This window comes from Prunus mume, linkage group LG4 (assembly GCF_029339155.1).
Source record: "Prunus mume cultivar Tortuosa linkage group LG4, ASM2933915v1, whole genome shotgun sequence".
Lineage (NCBI taxonomy): Eukaryota > Viridiplantae > Streptophyta > Magnoliopsida > Rosales > Rosaceae > Prunus > Prunus mume.
This window is the reverse complement of record NC_142701.1, coordinates 9,163,232-9,188,625: the sequence shown is the minus strand read 5'-3', so window position 1 is coordinate 9,188,625 and position 25,394 is coordinate 9,163,232. Positions and strand designations below refer to the sequence as shown.

General features: G+C 35.3%; 2 protein-coding genes across 2 annotated transcripts; both read left to right on the top strand.

Annotated features, from left to right (window-relative positions):
• Positions 1-11,640: 11,640 nt before the first annotated feature.
• On the top strand, positions 11,641-17,315 carry LOC103328136 (3-isopropylmalate dehydrogenase 2, chloroplastic-like). Its single transcript, XM_008230527.3, has 11 exons — positions 11,641-11,954; positions 12,276-12,405; positions 12,502-12,613; positions 12,950-13,025; positions 13,135-13,223; positions 14,427-14,513; positions 15,524-15,640; positions 15,776-15,883; positions 16,023-16,076; positions 16,161-16,313; positions 16,901-17,315. Exons 1-11 carry the CDS (start codon positions 11,741-11,743, stop codon positions 16,973-16,975), a joined length of 1,215 nt encoding a protein of 404 aa, XP_008228749.1. The 5' UTR covers positions 11,641-11,740; the 3' UTR covers positions 16,976-17,315.
• Positions 17,316-19,049: 1,734 nt separating this feature from the next.
• On the top strand, positions 19,050-24,739 carry BRIZ2 (zinc finger (C3HC4-type RING finger) family protein). The gene is made up of 12 exons (XM_008230528.2): positions 19,050-19,359; positions 20,008-20,123; positions 20,221-20,329; positions 20,478-20,592; positions 20,701-20,798; positions 22,282-22,388; positions 22,510-22,744; positions 22,844-22,897; positions 23,002-23,139; positions 23,277-23,341; positions 24,043-24,097; positions 24,261-24,739. Exons 1-12 carry the CDS (start codon positions 19,117-19,119, stop codon positions 24,387-24,389), a joined length of 1,464 nt encoding a protein of 487 aa, XP_008228750.2. The 5' UTR covers positions 19,050-19,116; the 3' UTR covers positions 24,390-24,739.
• The last annotated feature ends 655 nt before the right edge of the window (positions 24,740-25,394 follow it).

Sequence of the window (25,394 nt, the reverse complement as noted above, 5' to 3'; positions counted from 1 at the left end):
CAACTATGGTGGATTCAGGTATGATTCCGTCAACGATGACTATAAATTGGTGAGTTTCTTGCAGTTTCATCCGCACTATGTACTGCACGTTTATAGCCTAAAATCTGATGCATGGAAATTGGTGAGTTTCTTGCAGTTTCATCCGCACTATGACGTTTTTATAAATAAAAAAATCATCGTTTATTATAGGTAAAGATGACGCTTTTTATAACAACCGTAATCTATTATCTGTAAAGATGACCCTTTTTATAAAAACCGTTGTCTATTATATGTAAAGATGACGATTTTTATACAAACCGTCGTCTATTATATGTAAAGATGACTCTTTTTATAAAACCGTCGTCTATTATATGTAAAGATGACGCTTTTTATAAAAAAACGGCCGTCTATTGTATGTAAAGATGCGACTTTTATAAAAACCATCATCTATTATGAAGTAAAGATGACAGTTTTTTTAAAAAATGGTCGTCTATTATATATAAAGATGACGCTTTTTATAAAAAAAGGTCGTCTATTATATGTAAAAATGACACTTTTTATATATAAAAAAGGGTCGTCTATTATATGTAAAAATGATGGTTTGTTAAAATAACCGTTAAATCATGATTTTTCATTTATAACCGTCGAAATTTTTTGTCCGTTACTTGATCTCTGAATGTTTATTTTTTCCGATTTTTGGTGTATATGATCTTGAAGTATAAACAAACAAGTTTGACGGTTGGATCATTGAAACTAGTTTCTTAGAATGCGTATGCCATCAAAACAATATATTCACTAACAATTAAGAGTTTATTTATACTTTCGTTAAATATAACATAAGATTTTGTGGTATCCACTAGTGTAAATATTTTAAATTGAAGATCAAATTCAGTCATTGTATTCATATAGGGTCAAGGAGTGTAGCGGTAAAAAATCATCAAAATCGGAGTTAAAATAACAGTTAAATCATGATTTTTCATTTATAACCGTTGAAATTTTTTGTCTCGTTACTTGATCTCTGAATGTTTATTTTTTCCAATTTTTGGTGTATATGATCTCGAAGTATAAACAAACAAGTTTGACGGTTGGATCATTGAAACTAGTTTCTTAGAATGCGTATGCCATCAAAACAATATATTCACTAACAATTAAGAGTTTATTTATACTTTCATTAAATATAACATAAGATTTTGTGGTATCCACTAGTGTAAATATTTTAAATTGAAGATCAAATTCAATCATTGTATTCATATAGGGTCAAGGAGTGTAGCGGTAAAAAATCATCAAAATCGAGTTAAAATAACAGTTGAATCATGATTTTTCATTTATAACCGTTGAAATTTTTTGTCTCATTACTTGATCTCTGAATGTTTATTTTTTCCAATTTTTGGTGTATATGATCTCGAAATATAAACAAACAAGTTTGATGGTTGGATCCTTGAAACTAGTTTCTTAGAATGCGTATGCCATCAAAACAATATATTCACTAACAATTAAAAGTTTATTTATACTTTCGTTAAATATAGCATAAGATTTTGTGGTATCCACTAGTGTAAATATTTTAAATTGAAGATCGAATTCAGTCATTGTATTCATATAGGGTCAAGGAGTGTAGCGGTAAAAAATCATCAAAATCGGAGTTAAAATAACCGTTACATCATAATTTTTTATTTATAACCGTCGAAATTTTTTGTCCCGTTATTTGATCTCTGAATGTTTATTTTTTCCAATTTTTGGCGTATATGATCTCGAAGTATAAACAAACAAGTTTGATGGTTGGATCGTTGAAACTAGTTTCTTAAAATGCGTATGCCATAAAAAAAATATATTCACTAACAATTAAGAGTTTATTTATACTTTCGTTAAATATAATATAAGATTTTGTGGTATCCACTAGTGTAAATATTTTAAATTGAAGATCAAATTCAGTCATTGTATTCATATAGGGTCAATGAGTGCAGCGGTAAAAAATCATCAAAATCGGAGTTAAAATAACCGTTAAATCATGATTTTTCATTTATAACCGTCGAAATTTTTTGTCCCGTTACTTGATCTCTGAATGTTTATTTTTTCCGATTTTTGGCGTATATGATGTCGAAGTAGAAACAAACAAGTTTGACTGTTGGATCGTTGAAACTAGTTTCTTAAAATGCGTATGCCATCAAAATAATATATTCACTAACAATTAAGAGTTTATTTATACTTTCGTTAAATATAACATAAGATTTTGTGGTATCCACTAGTGTCATCTATTATATGTAAAGATGATGGTTTGTTTAAAAAAGGGTCGTCTATTATGAAGTAAAGATGACGCTTTTTATATAAAAAAAACCGTCGTATATTATGCTAAAATATGAAAACTATGAGAGAATATTTGTTTGTGAGAATTTTCTATATATTCTTCTCCTTGTAGGAGGTCATATTTATAATACAACGAAACCTGAATGGGCAAGTAAATAATAAATTCCTAAATCTATTTACAATAGGAAATCAAGAATTAAAGTAAATCAATTATAATTATAATAGGAATTCTTGGTGTGTAAGGAAATTAAGTCAATATCCACAAGTCACATCAACACTCCCCCTCACGTTGGTGCATAGATGTCGTCAATGCCCAACTGATATAGTGAATTGTGGAATGCTTTACTGGAAATCGCCTTTGTCAAAATATCCGCCAATTGATCCTCGGATTTCACAAAAGGAAACTGAAACACTTTAGCCTCAAGCTTCTGTTTGATGAAGTGTCGATCCACCTCAACATGTTTAGTACGATCATCTGAACCGGATTCTGTGCAATTGCTATAACAGCCTTGTTGTCAAAAAAGATTCATTGTAGATGTAGGTTTATATTCAAGTTCAGTAAGCATCTTTCTTAACCAAAGAAGTTCACAAATCCCTTTAGTCATACCTCTAAACTCAGCTTCTGCACTGGATAAAGCTACTACATTTTGTTTCTTGCTCCTCCATGTCATCAAATTACCTCCCACAAATGTGAAGTAACCCAATGTGGATTTTCTATCTGTTACATTACCTGCCCAATCTGCATCTGAATAACCATCAATATTTAAATGACCATGCTTTGAGAACATAAGTTCTTTTCCATGTGCAGACTTCAAATATCTAAGTATCCGAAGAACTACATTTATGTGGTCTTCACTTGGAGAGTGCATAAATTGACTGACAACGCTTACTGCATAAGCAATGTCTGGTCGAGTATGTGACAAATAGATCAATCTTCCCACTAACCTTTGGTATCTTTCTTTGTTAGTTGGAACTTGATCTGGATATTCTCCAAGATGATGATTTTGAACAATAGGAGTGTCTGCAGGTTTGCAATCTAGCATTCCTGTGTCTGTCAACAAGTCCAAGACATATTTCATTTGAGAAAGAAATATGCCTTGCTGCGATCGAGCCACTTCAATTCCCAAGAAATACTTGAGTCCACCTAGATCCTTCATCTCAAACTCTGTAGCCAGATAGTCTTGTAGCTGTGATATTTCTTGTTTATCATTCCCAGTAATAATCATATCATCAACATAAATTATTAATGCTGTTACCTTTCCTTTCCGAAATTTCAAGAACAAGTATGATCGAAGTTGCACTGTTTGAAACCATTGTTCTTCATTGCCATAGTGAACCGTCCAAACTATGCACGTGGTGACTGTTTCAACCTATACAATGCTTTTCGTAACCTGCAAACTGTTCTAGTTTGAGTAGTATTATAACCAGGAGGAATGTCCATGTACACCTCCTCCGTGAGTTCGCCTCCTCTGACGGTGTTTAACTTTGCAATTGGAGCAAAGGTTTCTTCATAGTCTATACCATAGGTCTGTGTGTACCCTTTTGCCACAAGTCTTGCCTTGTATCGCTCGATAGATCCATCTGCATTGTGTTTTATAGTAAACACCCATCTACATCCGATAGTCTTTTTTCCTCGTGGTATAGTCTCCAATGTCCAAGTCTGATTTTTCTCAAGAGCTTTCATCTCCTCTTTTATAGCTTGGACCCACTTAGGATCTTTCAATGCTTCAGAGACCTTGGTTGGAATATGGATAGCAGACAACTGATGCACAAAAGCCTTGAGTGGTTCAGACAGCTTCTCAGTGGATACATGATTTGCAATTGGATACTTGGATGTCTTGCCAATATCAGGTGAATAGCGGTTTGGTGGCTTCCCACGATTTTTCTTGAAAGGTAATTGATATCCAGTAGTTTTATCATCTAAATGCACAAGTCTAGTAGGAGCAGTTACCTCAAGGATATTCTCGGAGATTGGTCTGCATTGTATGCTGTTGAGTTAGATGAGGGTCTTCATCCTGTTGTTCTGTATTGTCTGTAGGTGTGAGACTCGGATCGAAATATCTTTGTATGGATCAGGTGGGTCAGGTAATTGATCTCTATGAATGGGCGATTGGTGGCTTTTCGGCAGAGAGTAATCTTGTGCTCCGGACTCGGGATGATCAATCATTTCGTACATAGGAGAATTTCTTCGTTTTCCAAGTTGCTCCATTCTGCTCTTCACTTTGTATCTCCCCCTGAAGCGTAGAATTGGATGATAGGTCATGGAAGAACAGCTCAGATTCTTGAAAGGTCACATCCAAAGTGACATAGGTACGTCGGGTAGGAGGGTGATAACAACGGTAGCCTTTCTGATGAGTGGCATAACCCACAAAAACACAACGAAGCGCACATGGATCAAGTTTGCTACGTTGATTTTTGTGGAGATGAACGAAAGCCACACATCCAAAGATTCGGGGTGTGAGTACCAAAACAGAGGGCAGAGGTCTGTGTTGCGCAAGCACTTGTAAGGGAGTTTTAAAGGTCAACACACCAGAAGGCATGCGGTTGATTAGATGAACTGCGGTGACAATAGCATCATCCCAGTGATGGCGAGGAACATGAGCGCCAATCAGAAATGCTCGGGCGGTTTCAAGAAGATGTCGATTCTTTCATTCAGCAACACCATTTTGTTGCGGTGTCTGAGGACAAGTCGTCTCATGGATAATTCCATGTTGTTGGAAGTAAGTTTGAAAGTCATGATTGACAAATTCTCCACCATTGTCGGAGCGAAGAATCTGGATGTGAGCATTAAACTGAGTTTTCATCTGTTTGTGGAAGGACTGAAAACGGGAAAACACTTCGTTTTTATTCTTCAGCAAATAAAGCCATGTCATCCGTGTACAATCATCTATGAATATGACAAACCATCGAACACCAGAAGGAGCAGTGATAGGTGAAGGTCCCCAGACATCAGAGTGAATTAACGTAAATGGAGTAGTACACTTGTTCGTACTCAACGGGTAGGGCACACGGTGACTCTTGGCCAAAATACAAGTATCACATGTGAAGTCGGAGTCATTGAAAGCTGAGAATAAATCTGGTATAAGATGCTTCATATAACTAAAAGACAGATGTTCCAATCGATGGTGCTATAACCAGATTTGCTTTTGTTTGGTATCAAAGGGATGCGTCACACTGTTAACCATGCCAGGACTGAAGTCATCGACATAATATAGCCCCCCTCTCTTAGTACCACGACCAAGAATCTCCTTAGTGTGAATATCCTGAAGCAAACAAAAACTCGGGTAAATGAGTACACAACAATTCAATTGTTCAGTAAGCTGACTAACGGACAACAATTTAGTGGATAAAGATGGAACAAGTAAAGTATTAGACAGTGTGAGAGATGATGAGAGTGCAACAGTGCCAGCCCCTGTCACAAGATAAGTAACGCCATTGGCATTTGTAATACTGGTTCGTCGAGGTTGTCTAGTATTCAGAAAATCAGCAGGATCAAACGTCATATGATCAGTTGCACCGGAATCAATTATCCAACTCCTGGAATCAATCTTATCGAAAGTATGGAATCCATAACCAGTACCATTAATGGTTGTATGGCATTATCCTCGATCTTTAAGAGTAGCCCACCAATTGGGGTAGCCATGCAATTTAAAACAAGTCTCACGAGTGTGTCTCATATCACCACAATATGTGCAATCTAGTCCATGTGTCGGGGTTGTTAGTCGAGAAGTCATAATCTGTGCAGTGGAAGATGCATAGGATACAGGTTGAGTAGGAATTCGGATCGGGATATGAGCCGAGTCGGAGTCGAGTCGAAATCGGGATCGAGGTGAATCATAGACAAATTCGGGGTTGTGGTCATCATCGGAGTTGGGGTCGAGGTCGTCATCGAGTCGGGTCGTCGTCGTCATAGGTCGAGGTCGGGGGTTGTCAAAATAGGGTCGGTCGAGGTCGGGGTTGGGCCGTCGTCTATTGTATGTAAAGATGACATTTTTTTTAAAAAAAAAGTGCCGTCTTTTAAAACACGCTAAAAAATGGCCACTTAAGTGAATTCGCGATCGACTAATTTTCAAATTTTCACCCGTCTTTGAAAACCTTATCTCTTATTAACAAGCGTCGTCTTTTAAAACACGCTAAAAAAAGGCTACTTAAGTGAATTCGCACTTGACAAATTTTCAGATTTTCCCCCGTCTCTGAAAACCTTATCTCTCCTTCCTTGAAACCCTCTTGCACTCTCTAAAACACCATCATGAAACTCTCTACAAAATCATGAAAAAATCGATATCAATGAAGGAGTTGAAAGATTGAGGTCTTCGCAGATCCATAAGATGTAGAGGGATGTTCTGTATTTGAGAATCAAAGCTGGTTGAAAGGTTTGATTTGAAAGTCACATAATCTCTTAATACCCTTCTATATCTTGCTAGTGAATTCTGGATTAGTCTCTTTGCGTTTCTGGTATGTTCTTTGTCTCCCTAATTTCAGATTTTGTATCTCTTGATTTGTCTGGTTTGTTTACATATTTTTTTATATTTCTGGTTTCTTTTTAGATTTTCTAATTTGGTTATTAGGAGATGAGGAGGAAGCTTGCAGATTTATAACTTTTTCTTTTGCAGGTTTTCTATGTGAGTCGTATGTTTTTTTGTTGTTGAAAATTTGCAGGTTATCGATGGTCTTTTTTATGCTCATTTTACAAGTTTTCAATGGAAATATGGACCAATGGTAAAATTTCTCTTCCACCTAATTTTTTATGTTTATAATCTTAGCTTTTTTTTTTTTTCTCTCTCTATCATTTTGATTTATTTACAGGGATGATGGAGGAGACTTTGGTTGTGCATCATTTGTATGTTTGGATGAGGAATGCTTGGATTAGGAGTATGTAGGTCTTGTTAGGAATTATGTTTGTTGTAGAATAAAGATTGGTTAACTATGTAATAACTATTGAACCTTCAAGTTTTATGAAAGACTAAACAACTTACGAATGATGTGAGGCTGCCTCAAAGCAATCACAAAAGCTAAGCCTTTCTACCCAATTACCATTTGTTGGTTCAATTAAATCCCGCAACACATTTCGAAGTCCTTGAAATCTTGCTTCTTGAAGGAATCTTGCATGGGCGATTCCATATCCAACCTCTTCTGAATATTCAATATTTTCAGCTTTCCATTACAAAACACATATGAATCCTTATGTGCCAAGCCGCCATGATATGTAAGTTTAAAGGGAGCATTATCAACATCGATATTTCCGATATTATCGATATTATACGATATGTGTATAGATACGTTCCGAAATATCTGTTAATTGAAAAAACGATAATACCCTCGATATTTCGCCGATATTATCGATATTTTAGACTATGATCACAACAATACCAATACATAATATATATTGTACAATTATGACATAATTGTATAATGTTCCCTTTAATCAAGCAATCATGCTTTTGCAGAGAAAAAAAATAAAATCAAGCGAGCAATCATGCGCTTCAGTTTTCTTCTTCATACTTATGCAAAGATATGTTTCTCTCATCACTGCACTTCCACTTGACATGTATTGTAATGATAATCGACTCGTCTCGTTGTGACCTTCTCTTGAATTCTCCAATATTGGGTTATTTACATCGAGGGATGGAAAAAATATGGGTTGAGGTGTCGTCCAATGCACTCTTCATAGTAGAGTCAGAGTCACGATAAAGGTGAAATATGTAAGCCATTCTGTCCTTGGCTGATTTCAAAAAAGATGTCTTTTAAGTTTTGCGACATAGGTAGAATACCTGAGAGACGAGATAAAACTTAAAAACTAAATTTCAAAAATCAAAACTTGAAATAACAAATTAATTGTAAAACTAAACAACTTATGAATGGTGTGAGGCTGCCTCGAAGCAATCACAAAAGCTAAGCCTTTCTACCCAATTACCATTTGTTGGTTCAATTAAATCCCGCAACACATTTCGGAAGTCATTGAAATCTTGCTTCTTGAAGGAATCCTGCATGGGCGATTCCATATCCAACCTCTTCTGAATATTCAATATTTTCAGCTTTCCATTACAAAACACATATGAATCTTTATGTGCCAAGCCGCCATGATAGAGATTATGATCATGAATATTGTTAATGGTATCCAACAGTTGACTGTTCATAAAATAATAAAATTCATCAATCAAACACGGAAATGTAACAATATTTAAACTCACCTAATGGAATCTCACCAGTAGGTGCTCAAACAATCTTGATTAACATTAAAAACTATATTCTGATCATCGGTAATATTTTTACTTTTCACAGCATCAAACCATTTCGATAGTGAAGTGTCATACTTGGGATAACACATAGCCCAAAATTCGGATTGCAACATACCCTACATGGCAGAAAGATCCCAAAATCCTGCTTACAAAAGGAAAAGGTAAATGGAGATAGAATGTTTGTATTTGGCACTCAAAATAACAAAGAGTAAAGGAATCACCTCATACCATAGGTGGTTGCAAGCATCCAACGACCATCACTCCCTCATGTAATTTCTCATATCTTCTCATCCTTGAAATCTATCATCTCCCTTGTATCATAACCTCATCACCATCATTTCTTCTCAAGCAAACTTAAGATTCTTGTTTTATGGAGATAGATGCTTCAACACTTTGGACTTGCATCATTGCTCTCATTTTCTTTAAAGAAACTCTTGCAAAGTAGAAAAGGATGCATAAGTAGCAAGCAAACTCATTAATCAAGCATTTGACAATTTCACATGGCATAATACCAATTCACATAGCATATACTATGTCCACACTTCAAGCTCATAAAGAAATGAATGAGGACAATGCTCAATGCTAAAACATGCCAAGCAAAACTTATACACAAGCTTTCCAAGCATTCTACCTGCATCCCACCTTTGGAAAATCACTTGAAATCAAGTGTACAACCAACAAATATCAACTTTCCATATTATAACTAGAAATATCTTCATGTTCCCAAAATTTCGTTGCACTCTAGGAGAAACATGTCAAACAGATTCCCAAAAATAGGCAATGCAGCAGAAAACTGCACCATTCCAACAACTTAAATCTTAATTTGAAATTGCACCAAAATTTCAATTTAGGTTCAAATGACACAAGACTAATTCCAACATAACCATTGAGATCCAGTCTAAATTCCTAAACATCAAGTCAAAATCAACCCCAAATCCAGTTCAAATTATATAAAAAAATATATCTTGAAAGTACAAAGAACACAGCCCACAAGCTACCTTGAAATATTTTCACAAACACTTGGTATGCATTATGTAAGTGAGCTTGTATGAGTTTTTTTCATCACCTTGCTTTACCTTAAATCAAAAGATCAACCTCAGCAATCAGTATCTAACTCATAAATTCTGAGAGTACAAAGTAATTCAAGCTTCAAGCATAGAAAACAAACATGCAACAAAGGCATCAACATCAATTCATGAACGTACTTTAGAAAAATGAAGGCAGAGAACACTGCAATGGTTGGATGATTCTTAATTTTGGATATGTTATAAACAACACAATTTTGAGCAACTTTCATGATGGAATAACAAGAATTTGAGCATCAGAAATTAAAAACAAGTGTAGAAACCAAATCTACAAAAAGTCACCAGCCATGGATGAGCGCAAAAGTTGTAGACCAAGTTTGAGGCGCTAAAAAAATTCAAAACAAAAACTCAAATTTTTATAGGATAGTGCTAGAGCAGCTAAACAACTTTCATGAAGGAAGTTTTCTTATTTGAGATTCTGAAATATGATTTTTGTACTGATGAATAGTACCTAAGCGTTCAGACTATGAAGATGGAGAGAGGAGAAGAAGAAGAAAGAATAAAGAAGAAGAAACGGGTACGAGTTGAAGAAAGAAGGGAAAAAAAACCAAAGTGGGATCACCCCAGCCAAAAGAAGATAAAAAAATCTAATTTTTCTGCCAAACCAGTCAAGTAAAATCACACAGTGCAAAAGATAAATGAATTCTTCAAGGAGGCAACACACCCAACTCTCTTATGCTTTCTCAAGCTTGTCTCTCCTTCAACATATACAAGCATTTGTGAATATTTCCACACCAAATATATACATGCAAAAAAATATATATCAGTCAGGCAAAATTATGCCATGCAAAAGAAAAAAGACGTTATTTTATGAACAAGTCAAAAGCAAAACATATGCTCTACTCAACGATTAATGCCAACTAGACTTAATAGAATAATTGTAAATTTAAGCAAAATCAATGACATAATAGTAAAATCAAGGAAAATCAATGGCATATAATTGTGCAAATTCAAGCAAAAGTAACGGCGTAGTCGTTAATTCAAGCAAAATTGAGGGCATTACTGTAAATTCAAGCAAAATCAATAGCATAATCGTAAATTTAAAAAAATCGATGATATAATCTTAAATTCAAGCAAAATCGATGACATAATCGTAAATTCAAGCAAATTGATGGCTTCACTATAAATTCAAGCATAATCGATGGCATAATCATAAATTGTAGCATAATCGTAAATTCAATCAAAATCAATGGCATCATTGTAAATTCAAGCAAAATCGATGCATAATCGTAAATTGAAGCAAAATCGATGGCATAATCGTTAATTGAAGCAAAATCAATGGCATCACTGTAAATTCAAGAAAATTCAATGCATAATCGTAAATTCAAGCAAAATCGATGCATCACTGAAAATTCTAGCAAAAGCGATGACATCACTGTAAATTCTAGCAAAATTGATGGCATAATCGTCAAGCAAAAGAATCCCCTTTTCAAGCAAAAGTAATGGCATAATCATTAATGCAAGCAAAATTGATGGCTTTATTGTAAATTCAAGAAAAATCAATGACATAATCATAAATTCAAGAAACAACGATGGCATAATCGTAAATTCAAGAAAAATCGATGGAATAATCTTAAATTCAAGCAAATCGATGGCATCACTGTGAATTCAAACATAATTGATGGCATAATCATATATTAAAGCAAAATTGATGGCATAATCATAAATTCAAGCAAAATCAATGACATAATCGTAAATTCAAGAAACATCTATGGCATCACTATAAATTCAAGCAAAATCGATGGCATAATCATAAATTCAAGCAAAATCGATGGCATCACTGTAAATTCAAGCAAAATCAATGGGATAAGCATAAATTCAAGCAATCCTTGACACGTGAATGTCTTTGTATTTTTCTTGCAGAGACATTTTTGTCATAATTTTTTTTTGGTGACACCAAAGGCTACAACTTCCCTTGGTATAGTAAGTAAACATGCAACCATGGCGTGAACGCATCCTTACTTCATTTGAAGTAATAATAAAAAAAGAAATAACGGTTTTAGCATTTGTGCGTGGGTTGGGCCTTTTTAGCCTACGCTTCGCAAAAACACACAGAAAGAATAAGAAAAAACAAAAACAAAAATACGAGTCTTTCTTTGGCGACTGCAAACAAAGTGGAGCCAGAGTTTGACAACAATGGCTGCTTGCCCGCAACTCAACGCTAAACCCTTCAGCCCCCTTCTCTCTCCGAACCCCGTTTCCACACGCACCCGGAAATTGGGTAGGATCAGCTGCTCCGCAGCCTCGCCTTCCAAACGCCACACCATCACTTTGCTTCCTGGCGATGGCATTGGCCCCGAAGTCATCTCCGTCGCCAGGAACGTTCTCAACCTCGCCGCCTCTATCGAAGGTTCCTTCAATTCCGTTTCGTTTCTTTATTTGTTCATTTTAAGTTCGATCTTGCTTGTTTGGTTTCCGAGAAAGGAAAGGAAAATAGAAACGGAAAAGGAAGGCCGTACTTGGATTTTCATTATGTCTTTTTTGGGTTCTCTTTAGTTCCTCTGTCCCTTACTTTCCCAACATTTCTCACTTATTACGTTAGTGCCTATAGTTTTCAGAGTTAGTGTTTAACAATAAAGCGCCTCTGTGTGTAATCAAGTAACTTTTGCTGGGAATTTGGTATTTATTTACTGTTTGCTATTTATATAACTGAATATATTTGTATAATTAGGGATTGAGTTCAAGTATCAAGAAGTTCCTGTGGGCGGAGCTGCATTGGATTTGACCGGAGTTCCATTACCAGAAGAGACCCTTTTGGCTGCTAAGCAATCTGATGCAGTTCTGCTTGGAGCAATTGGGGGGTAGATCTCAAAATTCCTTTCTCGTTACTTTTTTTTTCAGTATGCCGACATTTGCAAGTGGTGTAATTTTACTTAATTAGATTATTGGGTTTTAAGGTACAAATGGGACAAAAACGAAAAGCATTTGAAACCAGAAACTGGGTTACTTAAGCTTCGAGAAGGTCTTAAAGTATTTGCGAATTTGAGGCCTGCAACTGTTTTACCGCAGGTAATATCTGTTCTAATGCAAATGATTCAGAATTTGGTTTAGTGTATAGTTGTTAGTTTAAATGCGCCTGTACTTTTTTCGCTTTTCCTCTTAGTTGTTAGTTCTTAATTTAAATGCGCCTTGGTACATTAGGATTGTGTTCAGAACATCAAACTGCAAATGATTGCATTGAAAAGTGGTGATTGACCCATATGAATTTTGATGTTTTTGTATGTAATATAATGATAATTGAGTAACTAAAGTGTACATAATTGATTTATTCTCTTAAAACCAATGTATCTTCATTTCAAACTTGTCTATGAAAAGTGTCTCATTTTATGGTATTTGCTCTTTCAGTTGGTGGATGCTTCAACTTTGAAGAGAGAGGTTGCTGAAGGGGTGGACCTTATGGTTGTAAGAGAGCTAACTGGAGGTTAGTATACGAGACTCGAATAGTAATCAATCAAATGAACTTTCTTGTGTTGGTTTTTTCCCACTTGAATTAACTATGATTCTTTCTTTTTTGTTGTTGCTGGGAATAGGTATATATTTTGGAAAGCCAAGGGGTTTTGGCACCAATGAAAACGGAGAGGAGATTGGCTTCAATACGGAGGTGTATGCCACCTATGAGGTTGTTTTCTGATTTCTCTGAGAGTTCCACATTCAATTCTTGGTTTTCTGATGATAGTGGGAGTCATTAGTGGTTCCAAATGGAGATTATATCTACTGTGGTTGTATATAAACTCAAAGAATTTATCTCTATACCCCACCCAGAAAAGTTATTGAAACTACCATTTTATCCTATACTCTTCAAAAAGCTAAAAGGTCAAAAGATTGGTGGCTGGTCACCAGTGCATAGCCTCGGCGCCATCGCTGACCATGGCTAGAGGGACAGGGGGGGAAATATTTTTCAAGAAAAAAGAGCCATTTTTTTTGGGGGTAAAACTACAGCCTGTAAAATCAGGATGTAATTTTACCCAAAAAAGAAATGGTGGGGTATAGATATAATTTTACCCAAAAAAAGAAGCAATTTTCTGGGTTTAAACAGAGTCACTCTTATATTCTTTTATCTCTAATTCAAGCCTGTAGACTTTTCCTTGTAATATCAGTGGACTGATTTAGTCAGGAACAACTGAAATTCATAGTTGTTGTAAAAGTGTATTAAGGGGGATGCTTTTTTCTGTGAGAGTGAAAGTTTTGGTCTGCATTCAGAAAAATTAACTTCACTGTGACCAAGGATTAAGATATCGATATCAACAGATATGTTGGTGGTTCAGATTTATGGAAATATCGATAGATTTATTGATATCGTGAAAAACAAAAACTCACAAAAGTGTGCTTCGAAACATAGAAATTTCAAATGGAACTTGAGGATATGCGATAACAATCAATAATGCATAAATTAGGCACGTAAATTTTATAAATAGTTTATCCATGCTAAAGGTGAAGAAAGCTGGGAGAGGACCACCCATTTGGCTTACTGTTTGGCCTAATATTTTGTTCATATTTTATAATGGGTGGTGGGAGCTGGGTAAGGGGGTCTATAACATGAAACATAGTTTCTTGGTGTAAAACAAATATGCAAAATCCTTGTGAGTTTGTGTTGACTTTTCCCTGTGAAGAATTCACAAGCATTTTCATTGTATTGGGACTACTGGTAAATTATGACCAATATGGAACTTCTTAGTTGTAATGGGAACTTTAAAATTGCCAGGTCTGCTTTTAGTAAATTCTATTCAGAAGTTGTTTCGTTAGTTTTTCCTCCTTTTATAACTTTATAATTGCCAGGTCCGTGTGTCAATGGTTATTTAACATGGACAAATTTTCTTGGCAGATCGATCGCATTGCTCGTGTTGCGTTTGAGACTGCTCGCAAGCGGAAGGGAAAGCTCTGCAGTGTTGATAAAGCAAATGTGTTGGAGGTACTTTTTGTTAGAAGAAATTTTTTTTTTTTTCTGCTCATTTCAATTTAAGGTTGTTTGGGAAAATTGTGAGAATTTGTTTAAGATTTTTCCCAAAGAGAAGCATCAAACATTTTGTTGTGTTTATAACGGCATTACATGCTATGAGACTAGCGAGTCTTCTCTTCAACATCCTGATGCATAACCAGTACGTTGATTGTGTCTGATCTCTCCCCTAGAGATTACAAGAAATTTGGCATCTTGTCAGCAAAGATGACATGGTTTCTACACATGTGCATTTATGATTTTGTGGGTTGAGTATTTCAGCTTAGTTTTTGGCTTGAGTTGTGAAAAGCATAAAAAATACCCAGTTGTGCCTCTTCAGTACTGTTTCGGTACTGTAAATAAAATCCTTTCACTTGTAAAAGAAATTTATGGGTGTTTAACCTGGCTTCTATATGCAGATGATGCTTGACCTGTACACTTTAACCTTTTTTTAACCTGGATGTTTGTTGATTAAGCGGCACCAAATATTTCATAATGATACACCATATATGGTAGCATCTGTGACACGTGTCTCTCTGTATATTGGCATATGTGGTTGCAAAGGAGGCTAAATAAGTTCTTGTGCTAAATTCATGCCAATCTAAAATCAATAAGTGCCGGAGATATTAATATATCTTATAATTATCAAATTACTGCTGAAAATGAGTAATCAAGCCAATGGCCTTTGGGCCTGATAACATCTCCTCCATCTTACAAAGGGTAAAGGGCGATGTCCAATTCCTTTTTAGTTTGTGTGACTGAAATAAAAACGAAAGGTAATTGATGATCCATTGACACTGCAGGCTAAATTTGGATTACTACAAATGTTGCCTGTGATATTTTGGGAAAAAATGCTTGCAAATATTGATCGGCTACTTGACAATATTGTTTCTGATGTATGCCTCTTGCTTTTTCTTCCGTGCAGGCATGCTTAAGATATAGTGTATGTTTATAATATTGATATATTTGATTCAATGGATATCCAGGCATCAATGTTTTGGAGGAAAAGAATCATGGCAATAGCCTTGGAATATCCTGACGTTGAACTCTCACACATGTATGTTGATAATGCTGCAATGCAGCTTGTTCGTGATCCAAAACAGGTTTGTCTAAGTCCGTTAGAATTATCCTCCTTTAATCCTAATAGGATCAAGAATATTGGACAAGAGGAACAAAATTGTAGAGCATCCTAAATGATAATTGCTAGTCTCATGATCTTTGCCAATGAAAATTTGCAGTTTGATACGATTGTAACAAACAACATATTTGGTGATATATTATCTGATGAGGCGTCGATGATTACTGGAAGTATTGGGATGCTTCCATCTGCTAGTCTTGGGGAATCAGTAATGCAAACTTTTGTCTCTCAGTGGTTCTAGTTAAGCTTTATATGTGTTAGGAATTTCCTTCTGATGGGGATTTCCGGCTGTGCCTTAAGTTTGGATTCCATTTTATCTAACTATATTAAAATTCCTGTTGGCACAGGGTCCTGGACTTTTTGAACCCATACATGGTTCTGCTCCTGATATTGCTGGACAGGTTGGTTTGCCTACATTATCATGTTTTTTTTTTCCTTGGAGTAACATGCCATTTAATATGTGGAATATAACGGAATAAATGCAGGATAAAGCAAATCCATTAGCAACAATTCTCAGTGCTGCTATGCTTTTAAAGTACGGTCTAGGGGAAGAAAATGCTGCCAAGAGAATTGAGGCTGCAGTTCTAGATACTTTGAATAAGGGGTTTCGAACGGGTGACATTTATTCGGCAGGAACTGTATGTACATTTTTTATTTCTCACTTCTTTATTTGTTACTCTCTTTGGTTGGAAAACGTGATACCACAAAATATTGCAATGCTCTTCTCTTTTGTGAAAAACAAAAGAAGCTATGGAATGTATAGCATAAATTAGTTGTTGGCATCCCTATTTCCCATCTTCTACCTAAGTCCTCATCAAATAACAATTTGTTCTCTTAATCTCTTTGCATCCTTGTTAAAAGTCTTTGAGTAAGTAATGCAACTTCTCATGTTGTAATATTTTAAGTCGATGGTTTAGCCTATCTTGATGTTTGGTTTGATCATCTTACAATTGGGTGAGAACCATTGATTTAACTATCCTGGTTGGTAAACCAGCATTCCTTGGGTATGGTGTGCAATAGTTCCTTGAGGTGAAAAAGAAGGGAAAAAAGAAGTGAGAATAATATATATTTTATTAAGTTATGGGCTATTTGAAAATTCAATTGAAATTCTTGAGTCTAAATTTGTTTTTCATATATTTGTGCAGTAATAGTTGCCTACTTATCGGTGTAAGCTTCTCCTATTTTGATTGATTGACCATTGATGGCTAATATTGGCTTTATACAGAAGTTGGTAGGGTGCAAAGAAATGGGTGAAGAGGTATTGAAGTCGGTAGATTCGCTAGTTCCTTCTCCAATATGAAGTGATGCACGCATTGATCAGCACTGACAACAAGGGCTCAATATCGTTCAATGCATGATATCTGGAGTGAAGATGTCATTTTGGTCAGTTGAAAGCAAATCCAAAGATGTCATCCAGTATGATTTTCTTTTGTTCATAATTTGGAGGGCATCTTGAGGTGAAATAAGACCATTTTTGTAACTGTCCCTGAGATTTTATTTAATTTTAACCTTTTGACTTAGAATTATGTCCTAGACATTATCCTTGTTTAAAATATGCATGTCCATCAAGGGATTGTTGTAACTCGGAAACATTGTTGCCTAGAGTGGAGATTGAAAGACATTACATTTTGAAGCTTGTACGATCATTTCGTTCTCTTCCTGCTGAAGCTATTTATATTCTCCGTTTTGATCTAGGCGTCGGCGGCTGTTCGTGTGGCTTTTTCCCGACTGGCAATACATATAACTCTTTTTTAATTTTGATTATCTCCTCTGAATAGTAATTTTACTAAGTTATCACTTGAAAACTATTTCAAGGATTCATTCTTTATCCATAATGAAAATTACTTTAGAAATGCTCCCACACGAGCTGGTCGACTTTATCATGAGTTGAGGGTCATTTCCTAAAACTAAGATATTTTTTTTTTAACTTTTGGAGAGATGCTAACAAATATAAATGTTATGATTGATGTATAAGAATCCACCCTTTCACTTAGAAATAAATAAATAACATGAAAAAGCCATTATTTCCTTAAACAAGTCAAATTTACATGCCAAACTTAACTTATTGGGCTTCATTTGATGCGGGCGTAGTGATTTTACTTTGGCCTTTCTCAGGTTTAGGAGTTTGACATGAGAACTTGCCATAATGTGTCGATTGGGGCATGTTTGGTGTATTGTGGCTTCTTCTTTTTTTCTTTGTCCACTTTGGACTTGTACATAAGTTATCAACACTATAAATTACTTCAAAAAATTAAGAGAAGAAAGAATAATTATATATATAGAAAGGTATTCGGACAAAGAACTTAGCTATTTAAATTTTCATGGCACTTTAGCAGTGTGTGTGAGAAAAGCATGAGTGTAGAATTGATTACATAGAATCAATAAAAATGAATTTTGAATAGTGTAGTATTTGTCAATCTTCTCCTAAAAATCAGTGCACAAATACATTGTAATTTATCTGTAAAGAACATAGTTTATCTAATGAATGTAATTGCATATTTCTCCCTTCACCATGGATTTATGTGTTAAACATTCATATTCATGCAAATTGGATATGAAAGTTGCATTTCAAGACTGCATTGTTGTACTTCCACAGTTTTATGTTGAAGTGCAAATATCTCTTTCATACTTAATATAAAATTCTCATTTAAGATAACGTAAAAGTTTTCATTTAATTGACCTGCAAATCAGTGGTTTCATGTTCAGATTTTCATGACACTTTGTTAGTGTTTGTGTAAGAAAACCCTCTCTTTCCCTTCTTAACTTTGACAATGACAAAAAAAGGCATATTTATTTGAAAATCCCAAATCTTTTGATATTGTACATTATGTCAAAATAAAATGGGGTCAATCGCAAAAGGCACATTTGAATTATGAGAACTTCAATTTAGTATCAGACCAAGATTAGTTTGTAAAATACAAGCACTTTTGAATTACAGGGTAAACTTCAATTGTATCAAATCTAGACATTCTTTGAATGTCAAACTCAAAGGTTAAAAGTGGTTTCAATGTACATTTTTTGTCACTTATGCAGACGCTTGATAAAAATAAGAACTATATAAAACTCGGATTTTTACATGGAGAATAATTTTTATTAGTTAAATGTAAAAAGGATATGAAGGATGTACTCACTTTGCAACCGAGTTCAAATTTTCCTTAATTTAGAGTAAATTAAAATAGAAGATCATTTGTATAAAAAAAGGATATGAATAATAATAAAATTAATTAAGGAAAGAATGATAAAAAAAAATTATAAGGTAAAAAAACAAGCTCTAAACTTTTTTTTTTTTTTTTAATTTTGAAAAACAATTTACATGTAACACATTAAAAACATCTAAGAAAAAATCTATATATAGATTGGACTCCAGACTACATATATAGATTGAGCGCCAGCCCAAAAATCTCCCGCTAAACTGAAGACTCTGTCATCTCTATTACTTCCATGTCACCGAGTTCAAGCACGGCACATGCCGGAGCCTCGCCCGGCGAGGTTTTCAGGTCGCAGCCGGCCATTATCTCCGGCGATCCCAGTGACTCCTCATATTCGTCGTCTTCCTCAATCTCCAACATCACGCAGGCCTTTCCTTTCTCTTCTGGAAACCCTAGAATCGAAGAGACCAGAGGCATCATGCTTCTCTACCGCGATGACGCCGACGTCGTTTCCACCTCGCCCTCTCACCTCCCCGTAAGCTTATTTCCTTTCATTTCATTTCATCTTGACTGCCCTTTCTGTTGTGTCTTTCGATGTGCTAAGTAATGTTTCGGCCCTAAACTTAGTAAAATTAAAGTGTTAATATCAAATTTAAGGGAATGTTTTGCATTTTCAGTTCATTGAAAAAAATGCATGGAAATTGGTAGAATTGGGCGTTTACTGGATTTGTGTTCGTCCATTATGAAGCAAAATTTAAGGAAATTTTAACAGTAAATAAAATGTTTCTCAGCATCCAGTAATGTGGAGATGATTTTGCGAAGAAAATGATAGGAAAATAGTAAGTAGCACTTATGTTAAAGTTTCTTTAACAATACAAAGTATATTCTTATCCTATGAACTCCATATTTGACGACTACAAAGAGCATTAAAAAGATCCCTTTCTAGGGAGGTTATTATTGAAAGGACCAAACTTGTTCCTTTCTAAGAATTGATTTTTTGGCTAGTCAAAGTCTAAATTGATTTTCCAATTGTTCAAGAGGTGTTGAACTTTGGTAACCTCTTCCAACAAATTTATTGTTCCGGAGTCTTTAAAAATGTCGAAGTTTGTTAGATGTAATTGAAGAACCTGGGGTAAAGCAAAAACGACAATGCAAGATTGATGTGGATGTCCATTTTATGTAGGTTGGAAGGAAGCCACTTGTTTGTGTGCTTGGAGTGCCAAATCACATGACATATGCAGACTTTTGCCAGTTTTGTGGTTCATTCATTCAGCATATTTTGGAGATGCGGATTGTCAGGTTTCATCTTTGAAAGTTTTGTCATTTCTGATCCTGTATTTCCTTTTGTTGTGTTGTTGAATTTAATCTTGATGTTATTTTCTTGTTTGTGGTTTAGGAATGATGGAATGGAAGATCGATACAGCATTTTGATTAGGTTTGATAGTCAGGACTCCACAGATGATTTTTACAAGCATTTCAATGGAAGCCGATTTTCGTCGCTTGAGGTTTTCTCCACTAACTCCATACTCTATACCCATAGACATTAGATACATAGACCCTTGACTTGGGAGGACTTGTACAAATTTTCAACAGTTACAACAGTTTTAAGCTTTTATTGTTGTCGTCCTATTTATTATCTGGGATTTAATATAGGTGGAGGCTTGTCGCATTCTCTTCACGGTAGATGTTCAATACACTGGTTCAATAGAACATGCACAGGCATCATCGGGAAGCTCAACCGAGCAGCCATCATGTCCAGTCTGCCTTGGTATGCACTTATCTATGTGAAAATTTAAGTTGTATATTTATGGTTTACTTTTTGTTTTTCCTTTTGTCTTTAATGTTTGGAGATTTCTTACTTAACCTTATTTTACAGAGAGACTAGACCAAGATATGGGTGGAATTCTCACGACTATCTGCAATCATTCTTTTCATTGTTCTTGCATTTCAAAATGGACGGATTCTTCTTGTCCTGTAAGTAATTTTTGCAAGTGTTTCAACTTTTTTCTCCCTTTAGATTTGTGTACATGTGTATACGTGTGTGAACAGGCATAAATGCATGTACAAGACCATGTTCAGAAGTTAGCGCACTAAATTGATTGGACTCCTCTCTTTTTTCCCCTTCCCTCTCCCTAGCATGCTCTATCACATGCTTGTTTATAATATTGTGAGACTCGGGCACCACCTTATGTACAAAGTGATAGAACTCAATCAAAGTGATTGGACTCTAGATTGTGTTTGATTCATGGAAGTGGAGAAAGATGTCTGTATCCAAATCTCCTCTCCCAGGGTAGTTGGACCAACGCTTGGTCACCTGTTGCAATTAGTTGTTTCTACAAAAGGACTGTAATTGGTGAAAATTTAATCTATGGATCTTAAAGGGGTAGTTTCGAGCAGAAAATAGGACAATCTACTGATGTAGACAATAGTCCATCATATTGCTTTTGGATGAAATGGTTTCTATCTTCGAAGATAAATATGTTTTTCTTTCTTTCTTTTTCTGCTCAGCAGTAGTACTGTAGTAGACATGACAGCCATGCTAATGGGAAAATTTGTCTTTGTATCAGTGCCTCTGCAATTAGACTATCTTTTTTCAGGTCATCTACCCTCTTCAACCCTCTTTACTGGGGTTAAAAAGAAAAAACTTAGAGCTGCCCACCCTGATTTCACATCTAGAATCGCTTTTGTTGCATCAGACCGTGAACAGTCAAGGAAAAAATCAATTAAGTAATATAGTAGGAAAGTTATAACATACAAACTTGAATTTCAAGGTCATGCATGAATTCTTTGAGAGTTTATCCGTTTATATCACAATATCAATTTTCCACCTGTGCTGGGTGTTTATTCCCCACTTATGGTTTAGCCCTCTTATTATTGATAAATGATTAAGCAAGAAGTGCAGAGGGGATGGAGACCAAGTACATGATTACAAAGAATCATTCACAAAAATAAAAGGGGAGACTAGGGAAAATAAAAGAGAGCAAAACATGAACAAAAGGAAAACATGACACTAAGACCCTATAATTCAAAGAACATGACACTAAGACCCTATAATTCAAAGTTTGAACTGGGCTTAAAAAGAAACCAAAGCCATGATAGAGCAGTTAAAAGCCAAAAAAAGAAAGCACGTTAAGGTAACTCTCATATTCTAATACGTTGTCATAATACCTAGTATAAATTTTCTCATTTGTGATAAATAAAACTTACAAATGTGCCTATTGACGGAATACATCTAAGTTCTTTGAATGCGTAAGAGGTGGTGAACCTAGGTTACCAGTTCTCTTTGGTCAACCTATGGTTAAGCTGCAGTCTATGATTTGGCTACAGCTTTTGTTCTTCAAATTTATTACATTCACTTTCCTGCTAGCGTTAGCTAGGTTGCGGCTAAAGAGTTGCAAATGACTTTGCAAGGTAGGTCCTTAATATTCATTGACTTGTCTACCACATGTTATGTCAGGTATGTCGATATTGTCAGCAGCAGCCTGAAAAGTCTAACTGTTTTGTTTGCCAAACTTCTGAGAATTTGTGGATGTGTGTTATCTGTGGCTTTGTTGGCTGTGGGAGGTATATTATTTGACCATTTAATTCTTATTTTTCTTATCACTTTTGGGGGAAAAAAATCTCTCCCTCTCTCTGTATGTATCTTTATCATACTCTGTTGCATACTCTGAAATATTTGGTGTAGGTATAAAGAAGGACATGCCATAAGACATTGGAAAGATACAGAACATTGTTATTCTCTTGAATTGGAAACGCAGCGTGTGTGGGATTATGCTGGAGACAATTATGTTCACCGCCTAATTCAGTCTAAAACTGACGGGAAATTGGTTGAATTGAATTCACCGTATAATGAGTGTGGAAGCTGCGAATGTGTAGATTCTGGATTCAGTGAGGCCCTTTTGAACAGTAAAGTAGAAGCGGTAATAAGTTTACCCTTCATGTCACTTGATACAGACAGTAACATTGCCATTATGTTCTTTGTAGTTTGCATTTCTCACATTTTGTAACATTATCTGCAGATTGTTAATGAGTACAATGAACTGCTTGCTACTCAACTTGAGAACCAAAAAGTGGTAAGATCATTCTTCTTATTCCTTGCTGAAATAGTTTACTATTTCAACTTGTTTGAGCTTGACATGTAGTGTTACATTACCCATAATTGATATGTGGATTGCAGTATTTTGAATTGTTACTGCAAGAAGTTAAAGAAGGAACTGAAAGAGAAATTTCTAATGCTGTTGAGAAGGCTGTACCACTAAAGAAAATGCAGGCCAAGCTGGACAGATGTGTAAAAGAGAAGAAATTTCTTGATGATGTAAGTGTTAACTCTTGTGCTTCTAGAGTAGCTGGTTGAGAAACTCATGTCCTTCTAATTGGGCCACACTTTAGAGTTTGGTATGAGTTATCACCTAGCCAGTAACTATCTAGAGATCTTTTTGCTTCTACATGCAGCTTAATGAAAACCTTTTAAAGAATCAGGAGATTTGGAAAGCAAAGATACTTGAAGCTGAAGAGAGGTATTGGTTTCTCCCTCTCTTTCTTGTTTTCTGAATTTTATTTTCTACATCATCCTAAGTTCATTGACTTGATGTGATAGTAAGTAATTTGACTTTTGATTTGTTTTTACGTTAACCTAAGCGGGCACAGATCATCAACTTCAAGCTAATTTTTTCTCTTTGGATTTTATGCCTTATTGTCATCGATAAGGAACAGAAAACTTTCGCATGGTTGGATGTCCTACTGATTTGACTTATACCACCAAGGTTTAAGATTATGGCAATATCAAAATGGAGATGTGGTGAATATTTGAGATGTATGCACTATTAGATGTCTGATCACTTAGGCTTTCTTGTTGCAGTGTACAATTTTTTTTTGGCACTTGTTAAGAGCTAATATAGATTGTAATCCCTTGACCCACTCTTTAAGATTATGCAATTTTTTCCCTTGAAAAGTTGCTCTTTTTGTATCATACTAAAGTAGTCTATGCAACAGGTTTTTTTTTAAAAAAAAATTTATCATAAAAAAAAAAAAGTTGATTTATTTATCATTTCCTCACTAAAATGAAATTACCATTTTCTCCTTGATTTGTTTTGTTTTGTTTTTAACGTTTATGAGAATCTTGTTGAACCATTTTGTAGATGTTGCAATATAGTGTAAATTTATTTGGTTGTTTTTCTGCTATTATTGCCTAACTGGTCCTAATTCTTGTACTTTTCAGGGAGAAAAAGACTTTGAAACTGAAGGATGATAAAATTAGCGACTTAGAAGAGCAGGTGATATAAGATTGTCATTTTTCCTTTCCTTTCAGAGAGAGAGGGAAAGAAATTTCATACTAGACAATTTTTAAAGCTCGATACCTTCGTATCTGGCTGGCCTTAATATTTAAGCATCCATGTAAACTAAGGACTTCCTTTGTTAATTTACACCTTTTTACAGCTTAGGGATTTGATGCTCTATCTTGAGACTGGGAAGACAGTGGAGCAGCCATCGATATCAAATGAAATAAAGGATGGCACTGCCTTGCCAGCATCAATAGAGTTGTCGCAGCCATCAAGTAGCAAATGATATTAAGGACTCCACTCTTCCAGAAGTTTTCAATGAATGTATGGAAGCGGGCTCAAAGACTAATAACAGGTGGAGGAGAAGCTAAGTTGAAGGATGGATGGTTCCCCTCTTGTACTGCTCCTTGAGCTGGTTCTGTTTCATCTCGGGTGCCTGTTTGGTTCTTTTTTTTTTTGGTGGTTGCCAAGTTGTGTATGGTAAGGGGGTTATGAGTTGCAAAATTATGGTAATGCTTGATGGTTGTTGGGAATTTATGCATTCAAACCCCCCTAGGTGATGATGGATGGTAAAGGGGTGGATACTTGTAAAGATGCTCAAGGTTATGTAAAAAATTTGTGTATATTCATATATCATCCAGGGTGCACTCCAAACCTAGCAGCTGCACATCCCAAAAGAATTTTGCATTGCTAGAGTGTAAAAAGCTCTTGAGCAAAACATTTTAAATGGGCAATGATTTCTCCACTCCTATTTTATCCATTTACACTCAAAACACTCTTTTAAATACCTAAACTACTTGTTCCTTATTTTTCTTTCTTAGGCCACCTCCACCGCAGGCACTTTTGCTAGGGCAGGAGGCCCCTTTGCTGGGGTTTGGACCTCCATAGCAGGAGAAGCAGCCCGGGCAAGCCCAAGGGCACATCTTGCTGAGCTTCAGCCCGAAGGTGCAGACGTCAACAAGCAAAAAAAAGAAGAAAAAAAGTCAATTTTTTTAATAAAAAAACCAAAAAATTATGGATGTTTTCCCTATAAATACATAACAATTTTATTCACTTTTCACACCAAATCCTCATACAAACTCTTCTCCTTCCAATATTTGTAAATTGTAATTTTTTTTTTCTTGCATTTGTAAATTGTTTATATTTTTTTCCATATTTTTTTTTTCTTGCATAATCATTTTATTTCTTGCATTTCTAAATTGATTATATTTTGTTGCATATTCTTTTCTTTTTCTTGCCTTTGACCTAGCCTTTTGGGGTGGAACAAAAAAGGCAAGGCTGCCACTATTCA

Excerpts from the sequence above, each read along its gene's own strand:
- BRIZ2 (XM_008230528.2), top strand. The coding sequence starts at position 19,117 with ATGTCACCGAGTTCAAGCACGGCACATGCCGGAGCCTCGCCCGGCGAG. Across the intron at positions 20,124-20,220 it reads TTGGAGATGCGGATTGTCAG|GAATGATGGAATGGAAGATC; the intron begins GTTTCATCTTTG and ends TTTGTGGTTTAG. Across the intron at positions 22,389-22,509 it reads GGCTTTGTTGGCTGTGGGAG|GTATAAAGAAGGACATGCCA; the intron begins GTATATTATTTG and ends TATTTGGTGTAG.
- LOC103328136 (XM_008230527.3), top strand. The coding sequence starts at position 11,741 with ATGGCTGCTTGCCCGCAACTCAACGCTAAACCCTTCAGCCCCCTTCTC. Across the intron at positions 11,955-12,275 it reads CCTCGCCGCCTCTATCGAAG|GGATTGAGTTCAAGTATCAA; the intron begins GTTCCTTCAATT and ends TTGTATAATTAG. Across the intron at positions 15,641-15,775 it reads TTGTTCGTGATCCAAAACAG|TTTGATACGATTGTAACAAA; the intron begins GTTTGTCTAAGT and ends GAAAATTTGCAG.